The 22629-nt window shown below is 46.1% G+C and overlaps 1 protein-coding gene across 1 annotated transcript in view; it reads left to right on the forward strand.

Annotated features, from left to right (window-relative positions):
- Positions 1 to 1627: 1627 nt before the first annotated feature.
- Ttc13 (tetratricopeptide repeat domain 13) overlaps positions 1628 to 22629 on the forward strand; it is a 54224-nt gene continuing 33222 nt past the window's right edge. Inside the window, exons 1-7 of the mRNA XM_013014751.1 lie at positions 1628 to 1639; positions 5358 to 5428; positions 13458 to 13523; positions 15086 to 15178; positions 19098 to 19214; positions 21255 to 21365; positions 21502 to 21534. Of these exons, the coding sequence (XP_012870205.1) occupies positions 5420 to 5428; positions 13458 to 13523; positions 15086 to 15178; positions 19098 to 19214; positions 21255 to 21365; positions 21502 to 21534 (429 nt within the window). The 5' untranslated portion in view covers positions 1628 to 1639; positions 5358 to 5419. The remainder of the gene's footprint in view (positions 1640 to 5357; positions 5429 to 13457; positions 13524 to 15085; positions 15179 to 19097; positions 19215 to 21254; positions 21366 to 21501; positions 21535 to 22629) is intronic.

A 22629-nucleotide genomic window follows, 5' to 3' on the forward strand; every position in this document is an offset into this window, starting at 1 on the left:
GGGTCCTGAGTTCAAGCCCCATGACCAACCAAAAAACCTCACAAAACATAGAACTTTCCTATGATCCAGTTGTACCAGAGCATTACAAGCCAAGATACTGTAAAGACACCTGTACATCCATGTTCACTGCTGAACTATTCACAATAGCCAAGATAAGGAAACAGCCCAGGATGCCCTGTAACAGATGAGTGGATAGTTACACACAACAGAATTTGACACAGCCATCAGAAAGAATAATATGTCATTTTCAGGGAAATGGTCCTAGAGCAAATGATGTTAAGTGAGGTAAGCCAGGCTCAGAGAGACAAACAGCACAAGCTTACTCTCATTTATGGATGTTATATCTAAAATACAACTAGGCATAATTACAGGGCTAAAATTGGCTAAAGGAAGTATACCAAGGGAAAGAATCTGAAAGTGTAATTCCTAAACCACTGAAGGTACCTTCTATCAAATGGATGCCAGGAAGTGGAAACATGTTTTGAGGGTGCGAAGAGGGGCACAAGAGTGGAGGGAGGGAGGGTAAGCAAATGCAGTCACAGAATTCAGTGTACACCATGTGAAAAATGAGCCGTGCCTTGGTGGGTAGGGGTAAGAGGGGAGATGGAAGAAGGACGGAAGGGAGACATGGACTAAGAAGCACTGCGCTCATAACCTGACTCCTGGAGTTGTGGCCTCTTGTACAACTCCTTAGTAACAACAATGAAAAAGAGGTTGAGGAAGGATCACAGGTTTTTAAAAAAACATTCACTTTGGTAAATACTAGTTCATATGATCAGAGGCACAGAGCATTGCACCCTGGTGTTCCTCCCCTAAGAATATCCTTTTGGCTCAGTAGGATCACAAGTTTGAGATCAGCCTGGGCAAGTTAGTGAGACCCACTCCCCTATCATTAATATGACTTAAAGCAGATACTTTCTTGCTTTCATTTAAGCAAAATGTAACTTAAAAAATTTAAATACAGATTTTGGGCTGAGAAGTTGGCTTAGGGGCAGAGTGCTTGCCTAGCATGCATGAAGCCCTGGGTTCGATTCCTCAGTACCACATAAACAGAAAAGGCCAGAAGTGGTGTTGTTGCTCAAGTGAGCAAAAGAAGCTCAGGGACAGTGCCCAGGCCTGAATTCAAGCCCTAGGACTGGCAATAAGTAAATAAATAGCTAGCTATTGAATAGATTTTTAAATGCAGATTTTTAAATACATGCTTTTCCTTCATTAGTCAAGGTTATGTGTGTGTGAAAGAACATGTTTAAAGCCAGGCAATAGTGGTTTGGGCCTGTACATATAGCTACTCAGGAGGCTGAGAATTGTAGTTTGAAGATAGTTGGGGCAGAAAAGTTTATGAAATTCTTAGTCCAATTAACCAGTAAAAGGTAGAAGTAGAGGTGTGGCTCAAGTGGTAGAATACCAGCCTTGAATGGAAAGAAAAGAAGTCAGGTGAGAGCATGAGGCCGCATTCTAGCCTCAGTACTGCACAAAAACAAGAGTTATAAACACATACTTTATTCTTTTTTCTTTTCTCTTCTTTCTTTCTTTCTTTTCTCTTCTTTTTTTTTTTTTTTCCAGAGCCAGGCCAAGTCTATTGCAGAGCAAAAGAGATTCCCATTTGCTACTGATAATGACAGCACAAATGAAGAGTTAGGTAAGATTTGAATCTGGGAATGTTCTTGTAGTGTGTCTAGGGCTTGTGCTCAGATGTGATCAGGGAGGCAGGGAGGAGAGGGGGCAGAACATGGACAGGCTCTGCCATTGGGCCTTTTGGATCTTGCCCAGAAGTAGCTTGGACGGATGGTCAGTAAGGGCTTTAAGCCCTGCCTGCTGTGGAGATGGACGCTGGCTGTCATGGTCCCTGAGCAGTTTCCACTCCTCAGTGGCAAAGCATAAAGCAGCGAGTGCAGAGTCAAGCCACAGAACTGATGTGTGTGTGTGTGTGTGTGTGTGTACGCACCAGCCAGTACTGGAGCTTGAATTTAGGGCCTTATGCTCTCACATTTAGGCCAGTACTGGAGCCATACCACCACTTCTGCCTTTTTGCTGGCTAACTGGAGATGGGAATCTCACTTTCTTGCCTGGGCTGGCTTTGAACCATGATTCTCAGATCCTCGTCTCTGAATAGCTAGGATTATAGGTCTGAGCCACCAATGCCTTAGCTGCCTCAGTCTTCTTTGTGGTAAAATAGCCACATTTAACTTTATTCCCAAGGTGGGTACATAACTACTGGGCCTGAGGGTGTGCATGCAAAAGTGAATCCAGATGTGCACAGGAGCTTTGAGGTTGATCTGTTCGTGGCCCATTTATTTTTATTTTATTTTATGTTTTGTCCATCATGGGCCTGAGTGCTGTCCCTGAGCTCTTCAGCTCAAGGCTAACACTTTACCAGTTGAGCCACAGCGCCACTTCCAGCTTTTTCTGCTTATGTGGTGCTGAGGAATTAAACCCAGGGCCTCATGCATGCAGCGCATGCCCTTGTGGCCCATTTAAACACAGTCTGGCTACTGAGTCAGGATACTCCTGTGTCTGGGGAGCTTCCCGTGTCTGGGGCCCCCTGTGTCTGGGACCTCTCATGTTGGGGGCCCCCCGCATTGGGAGCATGCTGGCCAGGGCTGTGTTGCCGAATGAGACCACTCTTGCAGGCCACACTTGATGAGCAGACAGCCTGTGCACAGGTGACTGCAGGGATTTTTGCTTCCTCATTTGATCATTATGGTAATGGATGTGCTTTTTGTTGGCCCTGAGCCCTGCTTGCATCCTCTCCTTCCCATTAGTGCAGAGGAGAGCTGACATTTTGAAAGCACGTGTCACCTCTCTTTGTTGTTGTTTTTTTTTTTTTGTCAGTCATGGGGGCTAAACTTGGCCTGGGCCCTGCCCCTCAGCTCTTCAGCTCAAGGCTAACACTCTACCACTTGAGCCACAGCACCACTTCCGACTTTTTCTGCTTATATGGTGCTGAGGAATCGAACCCAGGGCCTCATGCATGTGAGGCAAACACTCTACCACTGAGCCACCTTCCCAGCCCCACATATCACCTCTCAGTGGTTGTCTTTGGGGAGTGTGGCAGAGCTTCATGAGGTCTTGGGAAGGCTGTGGCAGTGCATCGGACTTGGTTTTTCCTGAAGTCTTTGGAGCCTGTCCAGCCTTCTGGTGGTTAAATAATTATATGTGCCTGGTCTATTGTGTTCTCATGAAGAGTCCTGGTAGGCTGGGAGTAGCGTGGGTCCTGAGTTGGTTTAGGATCTTGTGTCACAGAGATTTTTACTTGCAAAAACATCTTTCAGCCAGGCATGGTCTTACCCACCCCTATAATTGCTGTTACTTGAGAGGCAGAGATCAAGAGGATTGCAGTGTGAAGTTCAGGAAACATATGCGCAAAAATAGAAGCCCCTGTCTAAAAAATAATAGAGCAAAAAGAACTCAAGTAGCAGAGTGGAGGTTCTGAGTTCAAAGCCAAATACTGATAAATCAGTCTGCCACTCACTGCCAACATAATTTGTTACCAGCAGATTTGAGTGGCTGGTTAGTGGAGATTTCTGTCAGAATTACAGTTACTGTAGTTTTTCCTTTATATCTTTGAATTTTATAGAACTTAGTTCACATAGTTGTCTGATATTTGGATTAGTGTCTTCTAACATTTTGTTTTCTCAAAAAATGTTTACTTTTAGATGGAAAGATTTGAGAATGTCATTTGATGTTTAGTGGAATTTAATAACCAAGTTATGGCTATTTAAAGATTTAAATATGTACCTAAAGCACAAAAATTTCACTATTGGTTTTTTTATACTTCTTTATTTGGTCAACAGATATGACTGATTGTAGGAAGATAAATAAGAAATTTGAGCAGTTTAGATCTGACAGGAATTTTGGGAGAGTATGAGACTTGAACTCAGGGCCTTGCCCTTGCTAGGTAAACAGCACTTTTTGCTTTGGCTGTTTTTCTAAAAGGTCTTAGGTTTATGCCAGGCTGTCAGCACCACTGTTCTCCTTATGTCCTGTTGAACAGCTGGTTGTACAGTTGTGCTCACAGACACACTGGCATACCAGCATTTACCAGCTGAGGTCAGATCTCGTCCAAGTTGGCTAATGCCAACCTGCAGTCCCCCTGAGTAGCTAGGATTATAGGTATGCACCATCTAGCCCAGCCTGAACGGTCTTAAATTTTTCTACTGGTTGGATTGGAGGCATGGCACAGGTGGTAAAGTGCCAGCCAGTGGGCAGAAGCAAGTGTCAGATAATGTGTTCCAGTCCTGCAGACGAAAGAAAGAAAGACAGACATTTCTTTTTTTTTTTTTTTTTTTCTCTCTTTTCTTTTTTTTTTTTTCTTTTTTTTTTTTTTTTTTCCAGAGCCAGGCCAAGTCTATTGCAGAGCAAAAGAGATTCCCATTTGCTACTGATAATGACAGCACAAATGAAGAGTTAGTGCTGAGGAATCGAACCCAGGGCCTCATGCATACAAGGCAAGCGCTCTACCACTGAGCCACCTTCCCAGCCCTGCTTGTAGTGTTTTTTATGGCTTTTACCATCAGGGAATGCAAGCTCTTAATGCCAGTGGATGTGATAGGTACCCAGCCACTGGATATAGAATTATAGCTATCGTAACAGTAGAGGTTTTTTTTTTTTTTTTTACATTTTTTTATTTTTAGCAAAGAAATGTGATCAAAATAGTCATGTGGAGTTGAGGATAAAATGTTTTTCAAGAATTTTAGGGAACTGAAGCCTAGAATATTCTGATGTATTGGTTTTTATTAGAGGGATGAGCTTTGTCAGATTTTTTACCATGCTGTAAGATTTTATGGTTCCTGTTCTCAAATGGCACTTTCCTAAACAAGTCATCTTTAGTGCCTCTTTTGGGTTGTGTTTTGAATAGAAAAAAAATTAGAAAAAGGCAGTGGTTGCATTGCTGAATTGGCCACAGCTCACCATTGCATCAGGGCATATTCATTTGACCTCTCATTTCTGTTCTTGCTAGGTAATTGACTCACAGGAATTGGGAATTGTGGTATTTCTCACAGTTTATCACAATACCACAATTGTGGTATTGTGGGCATTTCTCAATGTCATATAGACATCATTCAAGCCCATCACCAGTTCTTGAAATAGAGACCAGAGACATCCAGAGGTTCTCGGGGACCTGCGGGTGATGAGCTCAGGAAGAGTTCAGTGCTTGTGGCAGGCAGATGTTTACAGTGGACAGCAGGTGCTGGCTGGGTGGTGAGGGAGAGTTCAGCGACATCTCTTTTTCTTTCACTGCCTCCCAGTTCTCTTTAACTGTGTCTAGTTCTTGGAGATATCACAAAGGTTTGTTAGTGATTCTTGTTTAGACCTCTTCCTTCTTCCCTCTAATATTTTTGTGTTTTGTTGCACAGCTATTGCTTATGTGTTGATTGGCAGTGGTCTCTATGATGAAGCAATACGACATTTTTCAACAATGCTTCAGGTAATGTTTCTTCTCCATTGTGTAATTTCAAGTATATAATCATGGCAAAAAAACGGGGACTTGCACCCATCTGAGGATGTAGGAGGGGGAAGGGAGTGCGGCGCTGGTGGGGTGCAGGGCATGCAGGGTTATGTTGTTCTAGGAGAAGGAGTTCCATCTCCAGAGGTCACATGATGCTCCCCGCCTGCAGGCAGTGGGCGTGCACCCACCTGCAATGGTGGTGAGACTGTGGCTTTGTCACTCTCCTCTGCAATGGAGCCTCCACTGAGTGTGGCGACACTGCAGTGCTGAATTCCCGCTCTTCCCTGACAGGATTGGCAGGCAGACTCAGTTTCTCCTCATGGGTTGGCTCCTTTCTGAACACGTGATTGTGGGATTCCTCAGTGGAAGGATTGGCCTCTGTGGACTGGTGGCCATGTGGAAGTCCACTTAAGAGAGAAGGAAAGCGAGTGCTTTACTTACGAAAATGCCTGGGATGCAGGGAATGCTTCTCCTTTCCTCCTGTCTCTCTCTTACATTATGTTCTTACAGTATACTAAAATAAGTCCTTGCTGAAACTTTAGAAAGCGGGAGGGAGTAGGGGTGAAAATGCAAGCCTGCTATGGTGATGCATGACTAATCCCAGCAGGAGGGAGTCTGAAGCAGAAGCATGGTAAGTTCAAGGCCAGCCTGTCTCAAACATAACAAGGCCCTGTCTCAGAAAACAAAAACAAAAAAAGCATAGCAAGACCTTGTCTTGGAAAAGAATGAACAAATGGAAAAAAGAGAAAGAGAGGGGTGGAGAAAGAGGAGAAGGCGGGGTAACCTGTAAGTGTGCCTGTCTGTACCTGTTAGGAGGAAACCTGACGCAGCGTGATGTTGAAGGCCTTCTGCCCCTGTGGCAGAAGCCATGTTTGGTGTAGGGGTCCACAATTTTTCCATGCTGGTGTGTCTGTCCAGAGCACTTCAGTGATGAAGACATGGGATTTGTGTGTGTGTGTTTAAACTCAAGGCCTCACATTCTTGCCCGATATTCTTTTTTTTTTTTTTGGGTCCGGTCGTGGGGCCTGAACTCTGGGCCTGGGCGCTGTCCCTCAGCTCTTCAGCTCAAGGCTAGCGGTCTACCACTTGAGTCACAGTGCCACTTCCGGCTTTTTTCATTTTGCTTATGTGGTGCTGAGGAATCGAACCCAGGGCCTCAGGCATGCAAGGCAAGCGCTCTACCACTGAGCCACCTTCCCAGCCCCTCTTGCCCGATATTCTATTTATAGCCTGGGTCTTGACCACTGGGGGCATGCTGCCAGTCCAGCATTTTGCTGATTAATTGTAGATAGTGTCTGTGAGACTTTTCTGCCTGGGCTGGCTTTGGACTTTGATTTGCAGGGCATACCTGTATTTTAGAATTAATCAAGTTTGAACCCACTTTTGCTTTCTACCATATTATTTAACCTAATAGAGTATGGGTATAATAATAATGACTTTTAAATGCCGCAGGGCACTTGGTGCCCAGTGTGTGGTGCAGAGTAGTGGCTCAGAACCATCCTAGCACATACATGAGACCCAATAATCCAGAAGATTTAATTTAAAGAATTAATCTTGAAAGTTTAGCTCTGCCTTTTTTTTAAGGACTGTACTATAATTCTTCAATAAATTGATATTTTCAGTCATTACTTTGAGGTCCTCAGATCAAATGGGGGGGCGGCGTTTAATTTGGAACGGTCTCCCTTTGTGGCACTTGAATTACAAAGGCAGAAGTGCCTTTTTGTTACACCGCAGTGGGCCCAGGCTCAACACATTTGTAGGAGCAGGTATCAGTTAAGTCATGGTACTGATAGATGTAATGCATCACCATTTATTCACCATCTTGTACACACGTCGTTGTTAAAGAGAAAAATTCAATAAGGGATGTCCTAGCTAGGCCTGGCAGCATCCGCCTGTGATTAGTGCTCTGGGAGGCTGAGGCAGGTTCAGGAGTCCATGGCCAGCCAGCCTGCATAGCAAGACCCTGACTCAAAAAAGAATTCCCAGGTCTCCTTTAACATTTTCAAACTTTTATTTTGTGTGTATTACCTTTTGATGTTCTAGCTGTATCCTAGCTACCCTTAACGTGTTTGCTATATATCTTGTATTCTTCAGTACACGGAATGTTTTTCACTATTTCCCTATGACTTGGATCTCAGTAGCTCTGGGCTGTGCCTCTCTGTTGCCCATTTAGCGCCGTGGGACACGCTTCTCTTGCCATTGCATTCTGAAACTTCCTTAGTTTCTCTTTCTGTACAAAGGTAGTACTGTGCTGACATTGGACACAGGATCGTCACCAATCAGAGTACATGGATTGTAAGGTTGGACTGCTTTGCCCAGTGGAGGCAGAGGTCACTTCAAGGTTAATTGAAAAGAAAGGTCCTTTGTATTGTGTTGTAGCAAGAGAGCTTTCCCACTGCTGCTTTTCTTGTCGAATCTCTTGATACTTATCAGCCGTTTCCCTATCGTGTTGCATAAGGAAAATCATGTTTGTGTGTGACAACAGGTGAGCAGGGGTAGAGGTGGGGCGTCTGCATAGAAGCAGAAACAATTTGTCACACTTTATTTATAGTGTATGGTTATAAGACATAGAAAACATAGTCAATAATAAGTGCTACTTTCTTTTTTAAAAAATAAATAAGAAGCTTCTCCTTTATTCTGGGTAAATTTGTGTGTGCATGTATGTGCCTGTGCCTGTACCAGAGCTTGAACTCAGGGCCTCATGCTCTCACTTGGCTTTTTCCTTCAAGGCTGAGACTACCTGCCACTTGAGCCACACACCCACTTTTGGCTTTTTGCTAGTTTGTTTGAGATAAGAGTCTCATGGGATTTCCTGCCTGGGCTGACTTGGTGCCACAGTTCTTGGTCTGAACTTTTCTGAGTAGCAAGGATACAAGTGTGAGCCACTGGAATCCATCTGGCTCTGGATAAACAGTTGCTGTTTTCTTTTCTTTTTTCTTTTTGTCGGTCGTGGGGCTTGAACTCTGGTCTTGGGCACTGTCCCTGAGCTCTTCAGCTCAAGGCGAGCGCTAGTGGTTTAGTGGAGATAAGAGTTTAATGGACTTTCCTGTCTGACTGGCTTTGAACTGCAACTCAGATCTCAGCCTCCTGAGTAGCTGGGATTATAGGAGTGAGCCACCGGTGGTGCCTGGCACAGTTGCTGCTTTCTTTAAATCCCTGTAGTCAGTATCCTGAAGGTGCTGTGCCAGCAGGTGGCAGCGAGTGGCCAAAGAGCTGTCAGTGCGCCTCTTGACCCAACCTGTTCACAGTGGCACGACGTAAGTCGTGAAAACATCTTCTCAAACTATATCTGGAAAGTGTGATTACCCTACAAAACCAATGGCTTCTCCTGTGTTTTACTAGCAAGTGCAGTTTAAATTTCCTGCAGCGATGACGGTGATTTTTCTTACCCCTGTGATAGTTCGTCCAATCCTCAGGCATGTGTAGGAGTCTCTCTGCTACTGTTCACTCTAAGTCATCACTGGAGAGGTGTTTGTGTCAGTGCCAATACTAGTGTAGCAGGACCTCCAGACGTGCAACGGTAGCACCTGTAGCATATGTGCAGAGTGATAATGGTGCCCCCCCCCACACTTGTGGTTTTCTTGAGTTCATATATTTCATCATATTCTTCCTCCCGGGAAATCCTGGGCTACATCCAGCACGAAGCCACGAGCAGACGAAAGCTGACAAGTGGGACTAGGTGGGGCTTGGGTTTTATTATTTATTTGTGTGTGTTCATGCATGTGCATGTGTGTGTGAGCCTGTGTATGTACATGCACATGTGAGTGTGTGCCTATATGAGCCTGTGCATGCAAGTTAAGTATGTGTGTGTAATTGTGTATGTGTTGTGAGTGTGCGTGTATGTGAATTGGAAGCATATGAGTGTGTGTGTGTGTGCGCTCACACACACAGGTACTGACGGGGGGCTAGGACTTGACCAAGGCACTGTGGCCACATCTCCAGTCTGGAATTTTGCCCATTAATGGGAGATTTGAGTTTTACATACTACCTGATCAGGTAGCTGGGATTACACGTATAAGCCACTTAACTGCACCTGGTTATTAAACATCAACTGTGGGATTGCAGTCTACATATGAAAGCTACTTAAAGCTCAGGTATACTATATGTTGCAGAGCTTGTCTGCCTCTGTTGTCTTGGCTGCACCATCAAGGTATGCCGTAATGACGTATTGACCTCTGAAGTGGTCCCCAATCCCCGGCGGTCTCATCTGCCCCTGTGACACTCCTCAGCAGTGCCCTGATGTCACTTGAATGGTGTCCATGCAGCACATCAGTGTTCTTGGTTATCATCTGTGGTGCTAGTCCTGTACTGCTTTGTTCTCTGCAGGGTTGGTAAGATGGGAGCCTCAATAAACGAAAGAAGTTTTTTGCTTTATGTAAGCAGATGTTAGGAAGTGTTGCAAACACTGCTGCTGAGGTAGAATTTAATCTGCATCCACTGCTCACACTGTATTTAATCCACGTTCACTGCTCACACACTATTGAATCCATGTGCACTGCTCGTGCACTGTATTTAATCCGCGTGCACTGCTCATGCACTGTATTTAATCTGCGCACACTGCTCGCGCACTGTATTTAACCACATGCACTGCTTACGCACTGTATTTAATCCATGTGAACTGTTTACACACTGTATTTAATCTTTATTGTGCTGTTCACTGATACTTGATTTGACTCTGCACATAGGGATATTTCTTAGCCAAAACACTTAGTTCATGGTAGAAAAATTATTTCTGTGCAGTTTAACTGAACGAGTAATAGCATGGGTAAATACTAGACTTCTCTTGGGAATTCAGGTGTGTGAGTGGACAAGCCCATCGCTGTGGCCTGAATTCACATCAGCCAAGGAAACTCAAGAACCAGACACTAGTTTTCACTTCACTCATTTAAAAATCAGACTTTTTATAGGATGTATATCTTTCTAGGCTGATTTACTTAAAAATAGTTTGAAAAATTAATAATCCAATTCTAACTGATTTTTAGAAATACATGTTCTTATTTGAAAATTAAGCAGTAATTTAAAACTCATAAGTGAAAGCTTTGATTTATTAATTTCCAAAACTAATGATAAAACACATAAAGAAGTAATTTAAAAAAACTTACTGTAAAGGTGATGTACAGAGGGGTTAGTTACATAAGTAAGATAATGAGTACATTTCCTTGTTTTGGGGGGGTCCGGTCGTCGGGCCTGAACTCTGGGCCTGGGTGCTGTCCCTCAGCTCTTCAGCTCAAGGCTAGCACTCTACCACTTGAGCCAGAGTGCCACTTCTGGCTTTTTTCTTTTTGCTTATGTGGTGCTGAGGAATTGAACCCAGGGCCTCAGGCATGCAAGGCAAGCGCTCTACCACTGAACCACCTTCCCAGCCCCAATGAGTACATTTCTTTTTGACGTTTTACCCCCCTCCTTCCTTTTCTCCTGCTTTCCCTCCCCCTACCTCTGCTCTCCCCCAAGTTGTAAGGTTCATTTCCAACATAGTGTCTAGTGATTATTGCTGTTGCATTGTTTCACCCTTTGTCCCACATTTCTGTGATTGCTCTTCTTTTCCCCAAATAAGATAAGCTTATATACATGATAAGGGTACCAAAATCAAAATCAGTGATCACAGGTAATAAACCAGAGGGGAAAAAAAGTGAAAGAAAAAAGAAATATCTGCAAGCAATATACTAAAAAAAAAAAAGAAAAGAAAAACCTCTTCAGTTAGCCTAGGTGCTGTCTCTTTAGCTCAAGGATAGCGCTCTACCACTTGAGCCACCGGGCCAGGGGGCCTGGCCTGGGACCAGGGAAGTGCGCCTCCAATCTTGCACCTGTGATGAGCTTTCAAGTAGCTGCTTTTTTAAATGGCTTCAATCATTGGATTGCTGTGACAGCATTACGTCATCATAGCTGGAAGCCCTGGAGCCATGGTTGGTCATGGACCTATTGTGCCACAACCTCACCTGTCTCCCTGCAAGTTGCCTTGTCTGTGACTACACCCTGGTTTCTGGCTACATCTCCTGTTCACCTTCCCTTTGAATGGCCCAGGCTCAGACTGAGGCCTGGTGCCCCTTCATCGTCACTGCAGCTTGCTGCCCACATGTGGTCAGTGTGTGCCAGCTTGGGCCAGGCTCTGAGAGACTGTTCCAGTGGACAGCCTGCAAGCACACAGTCATGGTGTCATAAGAGGCTCACCCTGGTGGGGCAGGCTGTGTGCATGTGGGTGTGGGTGTAGAGCTCAGGGTTCCGTGCCGACCTCCTTCCCGCTCCCCACACCCCGCTCCACTTGCCTTCTGACTCTGTCACCCAGCTCCAAAGTGGTCATTCTCCACTCCAGCCACACCTAATGCACCATCCTCCATGGGTGATGTACCCAGCTGTCCCTGGCCCGTCCTGTCACACCTGTACACATGTGTGGGTGATGCATATACACAGCTGTTTCCTGGTTTGTCCTGCCACGCCCACTCTGGTTGAAGGTACACATACCCAGCTGCACAGTGGTTGCACATCACGTGTGGTGTTAATATAAGATGTCGATGCAGGGCTGGGAAGGTGGCTCAGTGGTAGAGCGCATGCCTTGCATGCCAGAGGCCCTGGGTTCGATTCCTTAGCACCATATAAGCAAAAAGAAAAAAGCCGGAAGTGGCGCTGTGGCTCAAGTGGTAGAGCGCTAGCCTTGAGCTGAAGAGCTGAGGGACAGCGCCCAGGCCCAGAGTTCAGGCCCCAGGCCCCATGACTGGACCCCCAAAAAAAAAAAGATGTCGATGCAGTGTTGTGGCAGGCAGACTAGAGGCAGCTGCACCTGGCTCTTGGGAGCTGTGTATTTGCTGCTGTGGTAGCATGACAACATGTGGGCTTTTCATGGTTGGCTTTTTCAAGGCTCCAGGGGTGGGATTGGGCTGAGCTCCTATAATCTCTCCTGTAAGCCAGTCTGTGTTCTGAACCTTGAGCATCCGTGAACCAGCTGCCCAGTCAACATGACTTGTCTTCATTCTGCTTAAGTAGCCCTTCAGGAATGTAAATGCAGCCAGGTGCTGGTGGCTGACACCTGTCATCCTAGCTACTTAAGAGGCTGAGATCTGAGGATCTCAGCTTACAGCCGTCTGGGCAGAAAAGTCCCCATTAGGCTCTTTAATAAATTACCCTGCAAAAGCCAGAGTGGCTCAAGTGGTAGAACACTAACCTTGAGCACAAAGAGGCTCAGGCATAGCACCCAAACCCTGAATTCAAGTCCAAGGACTGGCAAAAAAAAAAATGTAACAGCATGTGTCCTCTCTTACTTTTCCCACTTGCTCCTCACCAGTGTCTACACCCTGCAGATTTGAATCTGAGCGGCGACTTCGTCTCTCAAGGGCTCAGTCCAGCACAGCTCTATAGTAAAACTTCACTCAGTGTGAAGCCTGCTGGGAGCTTACAGCAAAAGGCTCTGAAGAGAGAGAGAAGTGGCAGATAGGGTACATGTGTGTGTCTCATCTCTTTAGAAAGAAGGGAAGCCTGGGGGAAGCAGGGAGGGAAGACATGTTGTTTCCTAGATTGGACAAATAGTGAGAGAGCGTGCACCAGATGTGGACAGGCCTTGTGTTCAATTCTGACCTCCCTAGCGGCGGTACAGCACACCGGTTTCTGCTCTTTCATGGGTATGCGGGGCACACACGCCCTTCACTCACATCATGGGGGCCCACCCCCACCCCCTCTGCCCTGCATGTGTGCTGATGAGCCTGAGGTGGGGAGGTGTGGGCTGATGAGCTCGAGGTGGGGAGGATTGCTTCCTGAGCATGAACTAGAGAGCTGCCCAGTACTGTGGTGCTGAGGCCCTTCCCTTCTCCATTATATCGTTTTTTCGGTGAGGGTCTCACCACACCTTGCTCAGGTGGGCTTTGCACTGACGGACTTCAGGCTGGGGACAGACTAACAAGTTGCACTAGCAAAGAAGTACAGCCGTTGTTTGTGGCACTAATGAGCTTTAATCAGAGCCTGATGCTTTTGTTTTATTTCACTTATGGTTTTTGACGTGTTTCTGTTTTGGTCTGACTAGGCGGAGCCTGATCTGGTTAGTGCAATTTATGGCCGAGGGATGGCCTATGGAAAGAAGGGACTACATGTGAGTATGTACAGCTGCGCGTGCCAAACTGCTTGCTGTTCACTGAGCTCTGATGGGACACCCGTGAGGAGAGGAGATAGTATCTCCCCAGGGCCCAAGGGCTAGCAAGTGGTGGACAGGGTTATACCAAGAGCTTCTGATGCCATCTTGGTGAACTAGACACAGGTAAAGACAAGCCTAAGGCCTGACTGCACTGGTGAAATGTAGACTAGACCAGACCAGACACCGACTGAAATTCTTTTTTTTTTTTTTTTTGTCGGTCGTGGGGCTTGAACTCTGGGCCTGGGCGCTGTTCCTCAGCCCTTCAGCTCAAGGCGAGCGCTCTACCACTTGAGCAAAGCGCCACTTCTGGTTTTCTGGTGGTTTATTGGAGATAAGAGTCTCACGGACTTTCCTGCCTGGGCTGGCTTTGAACCTCGATTCTCAGATCTCAGCCTCCTGAGTAGCTAGGATTACAGGCGTGAGCAACCAGCGCCCGGCCGGACTGAAATTCTTATCACAACCATTACTGACTGAACGAAAAGTCATGCACTTTTTTCAGTGTGTAATTTATTTTTATTTGCTATATTGTATGCATTTTTTCAGGAAGGTGTTAAGACCTTCGTAGTTGTAATCAAATCATCTCATTTCTCTGAGGAAGGCAGAAGGAAGGTCACAAAAAGTACTTTCTATGCAAACAAAGCCACTGAGATGTAAGCACTTTGCCAAGGCTATAGCAAATGAAAGGGCCCTCCAGGTGTTGAGTGGTCAGTTGTTTCCAACATCTCCTTTCCTTTTGTCTTATCACTTAATAAAGCCATCATGAAGCTGCTTCAGGGCAGCCATCACCTTCATAACTTCCATTAAGAGCATTAAAGTCTGACAGCACAGTATTATTTTAGTTAAAACTTATTTGAATGTTAAAATGTAGTGAGCTGGTGTGGCTTGTTGGGAAAATTTATATTATCCTTATTTACTTGTGTGATACGGATGATGAGGAAAAGCCAGCACTGGGGATGGTGGATGCTGTGGGTTGGAAGTCCTTGAGTAAACTGAAAGAGAAAAGTGGCTGCCTTCTGATCGTCACACCTTCTAAAGCATTATACCCTGCCATGTGATTAGTGTCTCTCTACCAGAAAGCTGCCTGTGCACTCTGAATGCAGTGGTAACATGCCAGTGCTAGGGAGAACTCCCAAGACCTATCAGGTGCAGGTTATGATTGGGCTTCACACAGCCCTTGCTGTTCCATGCTATCCCTGGCCGGCATCATCCCATGGACTAGAGTCCAGGCATCTATGCCACGTGGGTTGGTTGTGCATATTCCGGTAAGATCCTCTGCTGGTGGCATTTAGTGTGGGCAGCCAGGTCCAGCATATGCCGTTCATTGGAGGGTAGAGAGTTGAATGGGTTAGTGAGTGACTACTATCACAACTTACCAAACCTGGCACTTTTTACCCAGAAATGAAGTTCACATTTCCTTCTAAACAGTTATATCATGACTAAATTTTCAATTTTTTCTGAAGCTCTTTCTCATCTGGTTTTAAGTAGCAGTCTGTCTCACACTGAGCTAATACCTTTTCAAGGACATTAAGAATGCTGAGCTTGCTCTGTTTGAACTGAGCCGAGTAATTGCCTTGGAACCAGACCGCCCAGAGGTATTTGAGAAGCGAGCAGAAGTGAGTGTGGTTTTCTTTTTCCCTCTCTTGTTATCGGATTTATAAATTTAGAATTTTTTCCTGTTATTTTCTGATTTTATCACTTTTAAGTTTTAAGTTTTAATGCTTCCGTATACTTGTTGTGTTTCCCTGCTTAGATACCTGGGACCTTTAAGCATGGTTGAAATTATTAGAAGATCATGAACTGAGTGAGGCCCTGGATCTGACATATAAGTGTGGTATTTAGTATAAAATACATAGTTGTGAAGCCGGGGGAGTGGGGGTGGAGGGGGGCACTGGTGGCCTTTGTCTGTTATCCTAGCTACTCAGGAAGCTAAGATCTGAGGATCACAGTTCAAAGCCAACCCAAGCAGGAAAGTCCCTAAGACTCTTATCTCCAGTTAACCCTAGAAAACTAGAAGTGGTGCTGTGGCTCAAAGTAGTAGTACCCTAGCCTTAAACAAAAAACCTTCAGGGACAGTACCCCGGCCCTGAATTCAAGCCTCAGGACTCACCCAAGTAAAGAAGAACATAGTTATGACATGTAATAACATCTACAAACATTAATTATATCACATATTTTCTGTATACATGGCATACTTTAACAAAGCTTAACGTGACACTTAAGTCAGAATGAAATATCCAGCCCTTGCAGGTCTTCATTTTGTGTGAGCACCATGTGTACATGCTCCGGTACAGTTCTTATGGGACAGTGTCTAGCCAGTGCATGTAACGGGTCTGGAGGACTGTGCCCAGGCCATACAGAAGGTGTGCATGCATGGGGCTGGGAAGGTGGCTCAGTGGTAGAGCGCATGCCTTGCATGCCAGAGGCCCTGGGTTCGATTCCTCAGCACCACATAAGCAAAAAGACAAAAGCCGGATGTGGTGCTGTGGCTCAAGTGGTAGAGTGCTAGCCTTGAGCTGAAGAGCTGAGGGACAGCACCCAGGCCCAGAGTTCAGGCCCCATGACCGGACCCCCCCCCAAAAAAAAAAAAAAGAATGTGTGCATGCGTGCAACTCATGCCCAGTTCTTAGGAGACACACTTGACAGGTAGAGGCACAGAGTCACTTGGGATTGTAACCAGACCTTGGGGATGGGGTGGGATGCAGGGGCAAGGGAAGTAGGAGAGAGGGAGAAGGAGACAGCAGTCACTGTGCAGAGTTCACTGTGCAGAGTTCTTTTTTTGTTTGTTTTGTTCCTGTGGTGCTGGGTTCAACTCAGGGTTGGAGCTAAATAGGCTAGTGCTTTATAGCTTGAGCAAGATTTTAGCCCTCTCATGCATAGGGGACCGGCCGAAGTTGAAGGAACTGTGCCTTGCGGTGGAGTTAGGGTATCAGTAGATCTGCTGAGCTGGCCTAGGAGAGGTCGTCCAGGGTGAGGATGGGGGAGGACTGCAGGAGAGATCTTCCAGGATGGGGAGGACTACAGGAGAGATCTTCCAGGATGAGGATAAGGAGGACTGCAGGAGAAATCTTCCAGGATGAGGATAAGGAGGACTGCAGGAGAAATCTTCCAGGATGAGGATAAGGAGGACTGCAGGAAAGCTCTTCCAGGGTGAGGATGACGAAGGACTGCAGGAGAGATCTTCCAGGATGAGGAGGACTGCAGGAGGATCTTCCAGGATGAGGATGAGGAGGACTGCAGGAGGATCTTCCAGGATGAGGATGGGGAAGGACTGCAGGAGAGATCTTCCAGGATGAGGAGGACTACAGGAGGATCTTCCAGGATGAAGATGAGGGAGGACTTCCGGGGCATGGGCAGTGGGGTGGGTGCTCCTGCCTGAGTGGGACAGTTGGAGCCCAGTAAAGCCACCATCAGAGGCAATGGGAGGAGGGTGCCAAGGCGCTCACTGGACATCTGTAAACCAGCGTGCTCTTTTACTGTGTTCTTAAAGTAAGACTGAGTTATCTAGGGTTCACTAACGAGCTACATCAGAATGAAACAGCTTTTAATCATCTGATATAGTATAATTTTACATTTGGGATAAGGAAAAATTACTTTTTTTTCTGTCTTCTGAGGAGAAAAAAAATCCTCTGAAGTAAAGGAGCACTAGGTATAGAAATGGCAGGGCTGGTTTGTGTTGTGTTGGGGACGTGGTTTTCAGTCTTTCTCAGAGTGCCATGTGTGTGGGGTGCTGCTCTCCCTTCACCTTGCCCTGGGCTGGGAGGTTGGGTGGGGGGTGCTGGTATGGCTGGCAGGGTGGAGCTCCAGGCAGGCCTCTGGCTCCTCCCAGGTTACTCTGCTGTTGCATTCAATTGCTTGGGTCAGTCATAAATTTAAGTGTTCTTAGATTTCTCCGACAGCTCTTTAAAACTTGAAATCTAATGCAAAGCTTATTGCTTATCAAAGATGATTTTGGTAATTAGAGCAATAATTTTTATTATATAAAAGCATGACTTGGCAGTAATGACATTGAATTGTGATTTCCACAGTTTATAGTCCAGCATCCCATGGATATCTCAAGTTACTTTGTGAGCCATTTTTACTTTTGTACTTTCTCAAGTAGTCTATTTGGTTAAAAATAATTAAAGCTTTTTAGCTACCCGTTATCATGCACATTAATGATCGTGGAAGCTGTAATGATTCAGTGCGGCCTGTGGGGTGTTTTCCCTCTGAAAGACAACCCGGTCCAGCCTGCTGGGTTCTGAGCCCTTATGGCCAGCCAGCCGGGGTCTGTCAGTGACACTGGATGGACGTGACCGTGCTATAGGCAGTTGGCCTGGGTCTGTCAGTAACACTGGACGGGTGTGACCGTGGTATAGACGACCAGCCTGGGTCTACCAGTGACACTGGATGGACGTGACCATGGTGTAGATGACTGGCCCGGGTCTGTCAGTGACACTGGGCGGATGTGACTGTGATGTAGCTGACCGGCCCGGGTCTGTCAGTAACACTGGATGGACATGACCATGGTGTAGACAGCTGGCTTGGGTCTGTGGCATGCTCTCCTGCACCTAGTCTGTCAGTAACACTGGATGGACGTGACCGTGGTGTAGACAGACAGCTTGGGTCTGTGACATGCTCTCCTGCACCAGGTCTGTCAGTGACATTGGACAGACATGTGACTGTGGTGTAGAAGCCCTCCGGCAGGGCCCGTGGGCTTCCTGGTGTGAAGACCCAATTTGAGTTTTCTCTGTCCTTTCCACTTTGTTTGGGGTTCTGTGCGTTTATCTGCGTGGCCACACTTCCTGAGCACCAGTGACTGCTGGTTTACAGCATAGCACCAGCATGCAGGTTCTTCTTTGGCTGATGGAGGGGCACTCACAGCACCTGGCATCTTAGCAGTTACCATTTGTGTCTGTTGCCACTTAGGACAGAACTAGAAATTATGAAAAACTCTTCATTTCCACAACTTGTGTGTCCTAATGGTTCAAATTATCTTTTGATATCTTCAAGCAAATTTTGACATCTTTATTTGTTGTTTTTTGTTCTTTTTTGTTGTTGTTGTTGTTGATTGTGGGTCTTGAATTCTGGGTCTGGGCACTTTGCCTGGGCTCTTCAGCTCAAGGTGAGTGCTCTAAGAATTGAGTCACAGCACCACTTCTGATTTTCTGGTGGCTCATTGGAGATAAGAGTCTCACGGACTTTCCTGCCCAGGCTGCCTTTGAACCTTGATCCTCAGATCTCAGCCTCCTGAGTAGCTAGGATTACAGGGGTGAGCAACCAGCACCCGGCAACATCTTATGTGTATATGGCAAATTTTAACTTAAAAGATAACTATAGGTCAAGAAAAGAGGGTCTCATTTTAAGAAAAGCAACATCTGGTCTATGCAGTGTATGACAGTGGCATGGCCACAGTTCCTCTCCTTGTTGGCTAGCCTGCTGGAATTGTAGTTTTGTGAGTTGCAGGTGGTAGAGTGGAGTTGAAAAGTCAGAATTATAGGTCTTGTTAGGGCTGTTCATTGAAATGTCTCTTGACTACATGTTTTGGATTTCTAGATTCTGTCTCCTCTGGGACGAATTAATGAAGCGGTGAACGACCTCACGAAGGCTATTCAGCTTCAGCCTTCAGCCCGGCTGTACCGGCACCGGGGGACCCTGCACTTCATATCTGAGGTGATCTGCCGTCCCTTTCTCCCTTGGCCTCAGATGCTGGCTTTGGGATAGACTTGGAATTGTGCTAGTTAGTGAAGCGTGTGTGTTACAAGGCAGTTGTGTAAGGTTTTTTTTTTAGCTGAAATTAAATCAAGTAGAGAATATTAAGTGCCAAAAGACTCTTTCCTGTCAGCAGTGTTAGATTCTGAGTTGGCATGAGGAGTAGGTGACGCAGGGTCCGTGAACTGCCCTGAGCTTCTCTGCAGACCTCAGTGTGGGCACGGTGCTCCTGCTGCCAGTGTCGTCATTAAACCTAGAGGTGTATGCTTTCTCAGCCCAAGCCGGCACGACACCCAGCCTGAACCTGGCAAGAGTGTCTGTGATTGCTGTGGCTCTCAAAAGACTTGTTGCAGCTCCATGTGTGGATTGACAGTACTTCTTCATAACATTTTCTGCTGAAAAAATGCATGAGTGAATTTCAAAATAAGACATCGTGGGGTGACCCCATGACCTGACATTTTTTCTTAACAGATGATCACTTTGGTAGTGTTGAAGTAATATTCTTTCTCTGGTTGAGACGAAGGACGTAAATACGCCTTTGTGGAAACCAGCTACTGACAAGTACTGCAAATGTTCAGCTCATGTTCATAAGGCCATGGAATGCTTCCTTTAAAGTAAAAAAGAGCTGGGTACTGGTGGCTCACTCCTGTAATCCTAGCTACTTAGGAGGCTGAGATCTGAGGATCACGGTTCAAAGCCAGCTCAGGCAAGGAAAGTCCGTGAGACTCTTATCTCCAATAAACCACTAGAAAACAGGAAGTGGTGCTGTGGCTCAAGTGGTAGAGCACCAGCCTTGAGCTGAAGAGCTCAGGGACAGCGCCCAGGCTCAGAGTTAAAGCCTCACAACCAATAACAACAACAACAAAAAAGTCAAAACAGTCACAGGACAATTCAGGATTTTTTTTTTAATTGTGAAAATACCATACAGAGGGGTTACAATTACATGAGCAAGGTAATGAGTACATTTCTTATTAAGTATTGTTGCCTCTTCCTTTGTTTCCCCTTACTATCCCTTTCCATCTACCCCCCACACACACCCCCTCACATGCTGCACCCCCTCACAACCCGCGCCAAAGTTGTAAAGTTCGTTTTTCAACAAAACATCTTGTACACCTCATTGTTGCAATGGGTCCACCTGTATCCCTATTTAAACAATTTGTTTTTTCCCCTTCCCCTCCACAAATTATACCAACGTCAAATACAGTGAAAACCGGTGGGGGAGGGACATACAAAGCAACAAAGAAACCATCTTATAAATATGTTAGAAACAATCACAAGAAGGAAAAACATTGGAATCCTTATCTTGGGGTTCATTTCGCCTAACATCAACTTATTTGACCAGTTCTGCTTGTCTCAGACATATACTAGTTATTTCAAATAAGGGAAACAATGGGACCTATGTTTCTTTGGGCCTGGCTTACTTCACTTAATATAATTTTTTCCAAGTCTTTCCATTTCCTAACAAATGGGGCAATGTCATTCTTTCTGATGGAAGCATAGAATTCCATTGTGTATATATACCACATTTTCTTAATCCATTCATCTACTGAGGGGCATCTGGGTTGGTTCCATATCTTAGCTATGGTAAATAATGCTGCAATAAACATAGTTGTGCTGGTAGCTTTAGTGTGGTCTTGTTTGTGGTCATTTGGGTAAATGCCCCAAAGTGGAATTGCTGGGTCATAGGGGAGCTCTATGTGGAGTCTTTTGAGGAACCTCCATACTACTTTTCAAAGTGGTTGAACAAGTTTACACTCCCACCAACAATGCAGTAGGGTTGCCTTCTGTCCACATCCTCTCCAGCATCTGTTTTTATTAGAGTTCTTGATTATAGCTATTCTAACTGGGGTGAGGTGGTATCTCAATATTGTTTTGATTTGCATTTCTTTTATCACAAGGGAGGTTGAGCATTTCTTCATCAGGATTTTTTTTTCTCTACAGACAAAGCAGGAAGCACTCCAGTATCTAATGGCTGTGGTTTTATTGTCTCACTCTTTGTAGGACTATGTGACAGCCCACGAGGACTTCCAGCAGTCCTTGGAGCTGAACAGGAACCAGCCCACGGCCATGCTGTACAAAGGTCTCACTTTCTTCCATAGAGGACTTCTGAAGGTGAGAGTCTGTAGCGCACATACCTGGCATGGTTCTGCCTTGGGTGGGGGGCTGGGGGTCATCATATTTAAGGTACATCTCATGACCTCCTTTAGAAAGTAGTGTGAATATTTTTTGAGCCCCTACTGTCTTCCAGGTCTTTGGGAGAAGGCACAGAAAGAGAATGAAGGTAAGGAAGAGGGAGAGATCAGACTTTCACTTACAAAGGATGTAGTTTGCAAAGTTCCTAGGTAGAGGTGGCGAGGGACTAGAGGATGAGGGCACAGGCAGGTGTGAGCACAGCAGTGGTGGTGTGAGGAGATGGGAGTGTGAGTGTTGGCTGGCTGGATGCAAGCCAGCCCTCAGCCTGGAGTACAGCACTGAGCACCGAGGTCCAGAGGAGCCATGAACATCAGACTGTCAGGAAGTCATTGATGGCACCGATCTGTGCCTTAGGATGTCAGTTTTAAGGCTATGACAGCCAATGACGCTCACCCAGAGAAACTGGTACCGTCCCCAGCTGGGGTGCGGAGACCTGAGCTAGTGCCCGGGGCATCTGGGGAGCAGAGTACAGCCTTGGTGGGTGGTGTGACAGGAATCAGGGACCAGGCCTGTGTGGACCGGTGGTGCTGTGTCCTCACCCTTCCAGTTAGTTCCTGCTGTGCCCCAGGCTTGGAGAGTGATTCCTCTGTGCCCGCTGAGGCTTGACACGGTTGTTGCCTGAGGATGGGACACATTGAGCCACTGGACAGAAGACAGGTTGGCCTGAGTGCTGGGCTGGGCGAGCCCTGACAGGGCGCGCGAGTTGTGTTGGGAGGCTGAGGCTGGCCTCCACAGAGAAGGTGGCCCTGACTGGAAGGTGCGGCTGTAACAACTTGTGCAGCACAGGGCAGAAGTAGAAATAGTGCCGAGCACTTCAGCTCTGCTGGACAGGCAGCCTGTGTCAGCACAGTGCTGATCAAAAATGTTTGTATTTGATGATACATCTGGCAAGGTGGCACTGGCCATACCTGTAATCCTGACTGCTCAGGAGACTGAGATCTCAAGTACCATGGTTCAAAGCCCGCCAATTAGAAAAGTCCAAGAGACTCATATCCAAATTACCAGCAGAGAGCTGGGCTAGAAAGGTGGCTCAGGTGGAGAGCAAAGCAAGCATACAACAGGCCCTTAGTTCAAACCTCAGTACTTCCCCTCCTTCCAAAAGCTTGTTTGTGGAGGACATCAGCCTGCAGGGACCTATCACAGCCTGACCTCAGCTTACCTGTACATATGCTTACACACCTGT

Source organism: Dipodomys ordii, unplaced genomic scaffold, assembly GCF_000151885.1.
Source record: "Dipodomys ordii isolate 6190 unplaced genomic scaffold, Dord_2.0 Scaffold24, whole genome shotgun sequence".
Lineage (NCBI taxonomy): Eukaryota > Metazoa > Chordata > Mammalia > Rodentia > Heteromyidae > Dipodomys > Dipodomys ordii.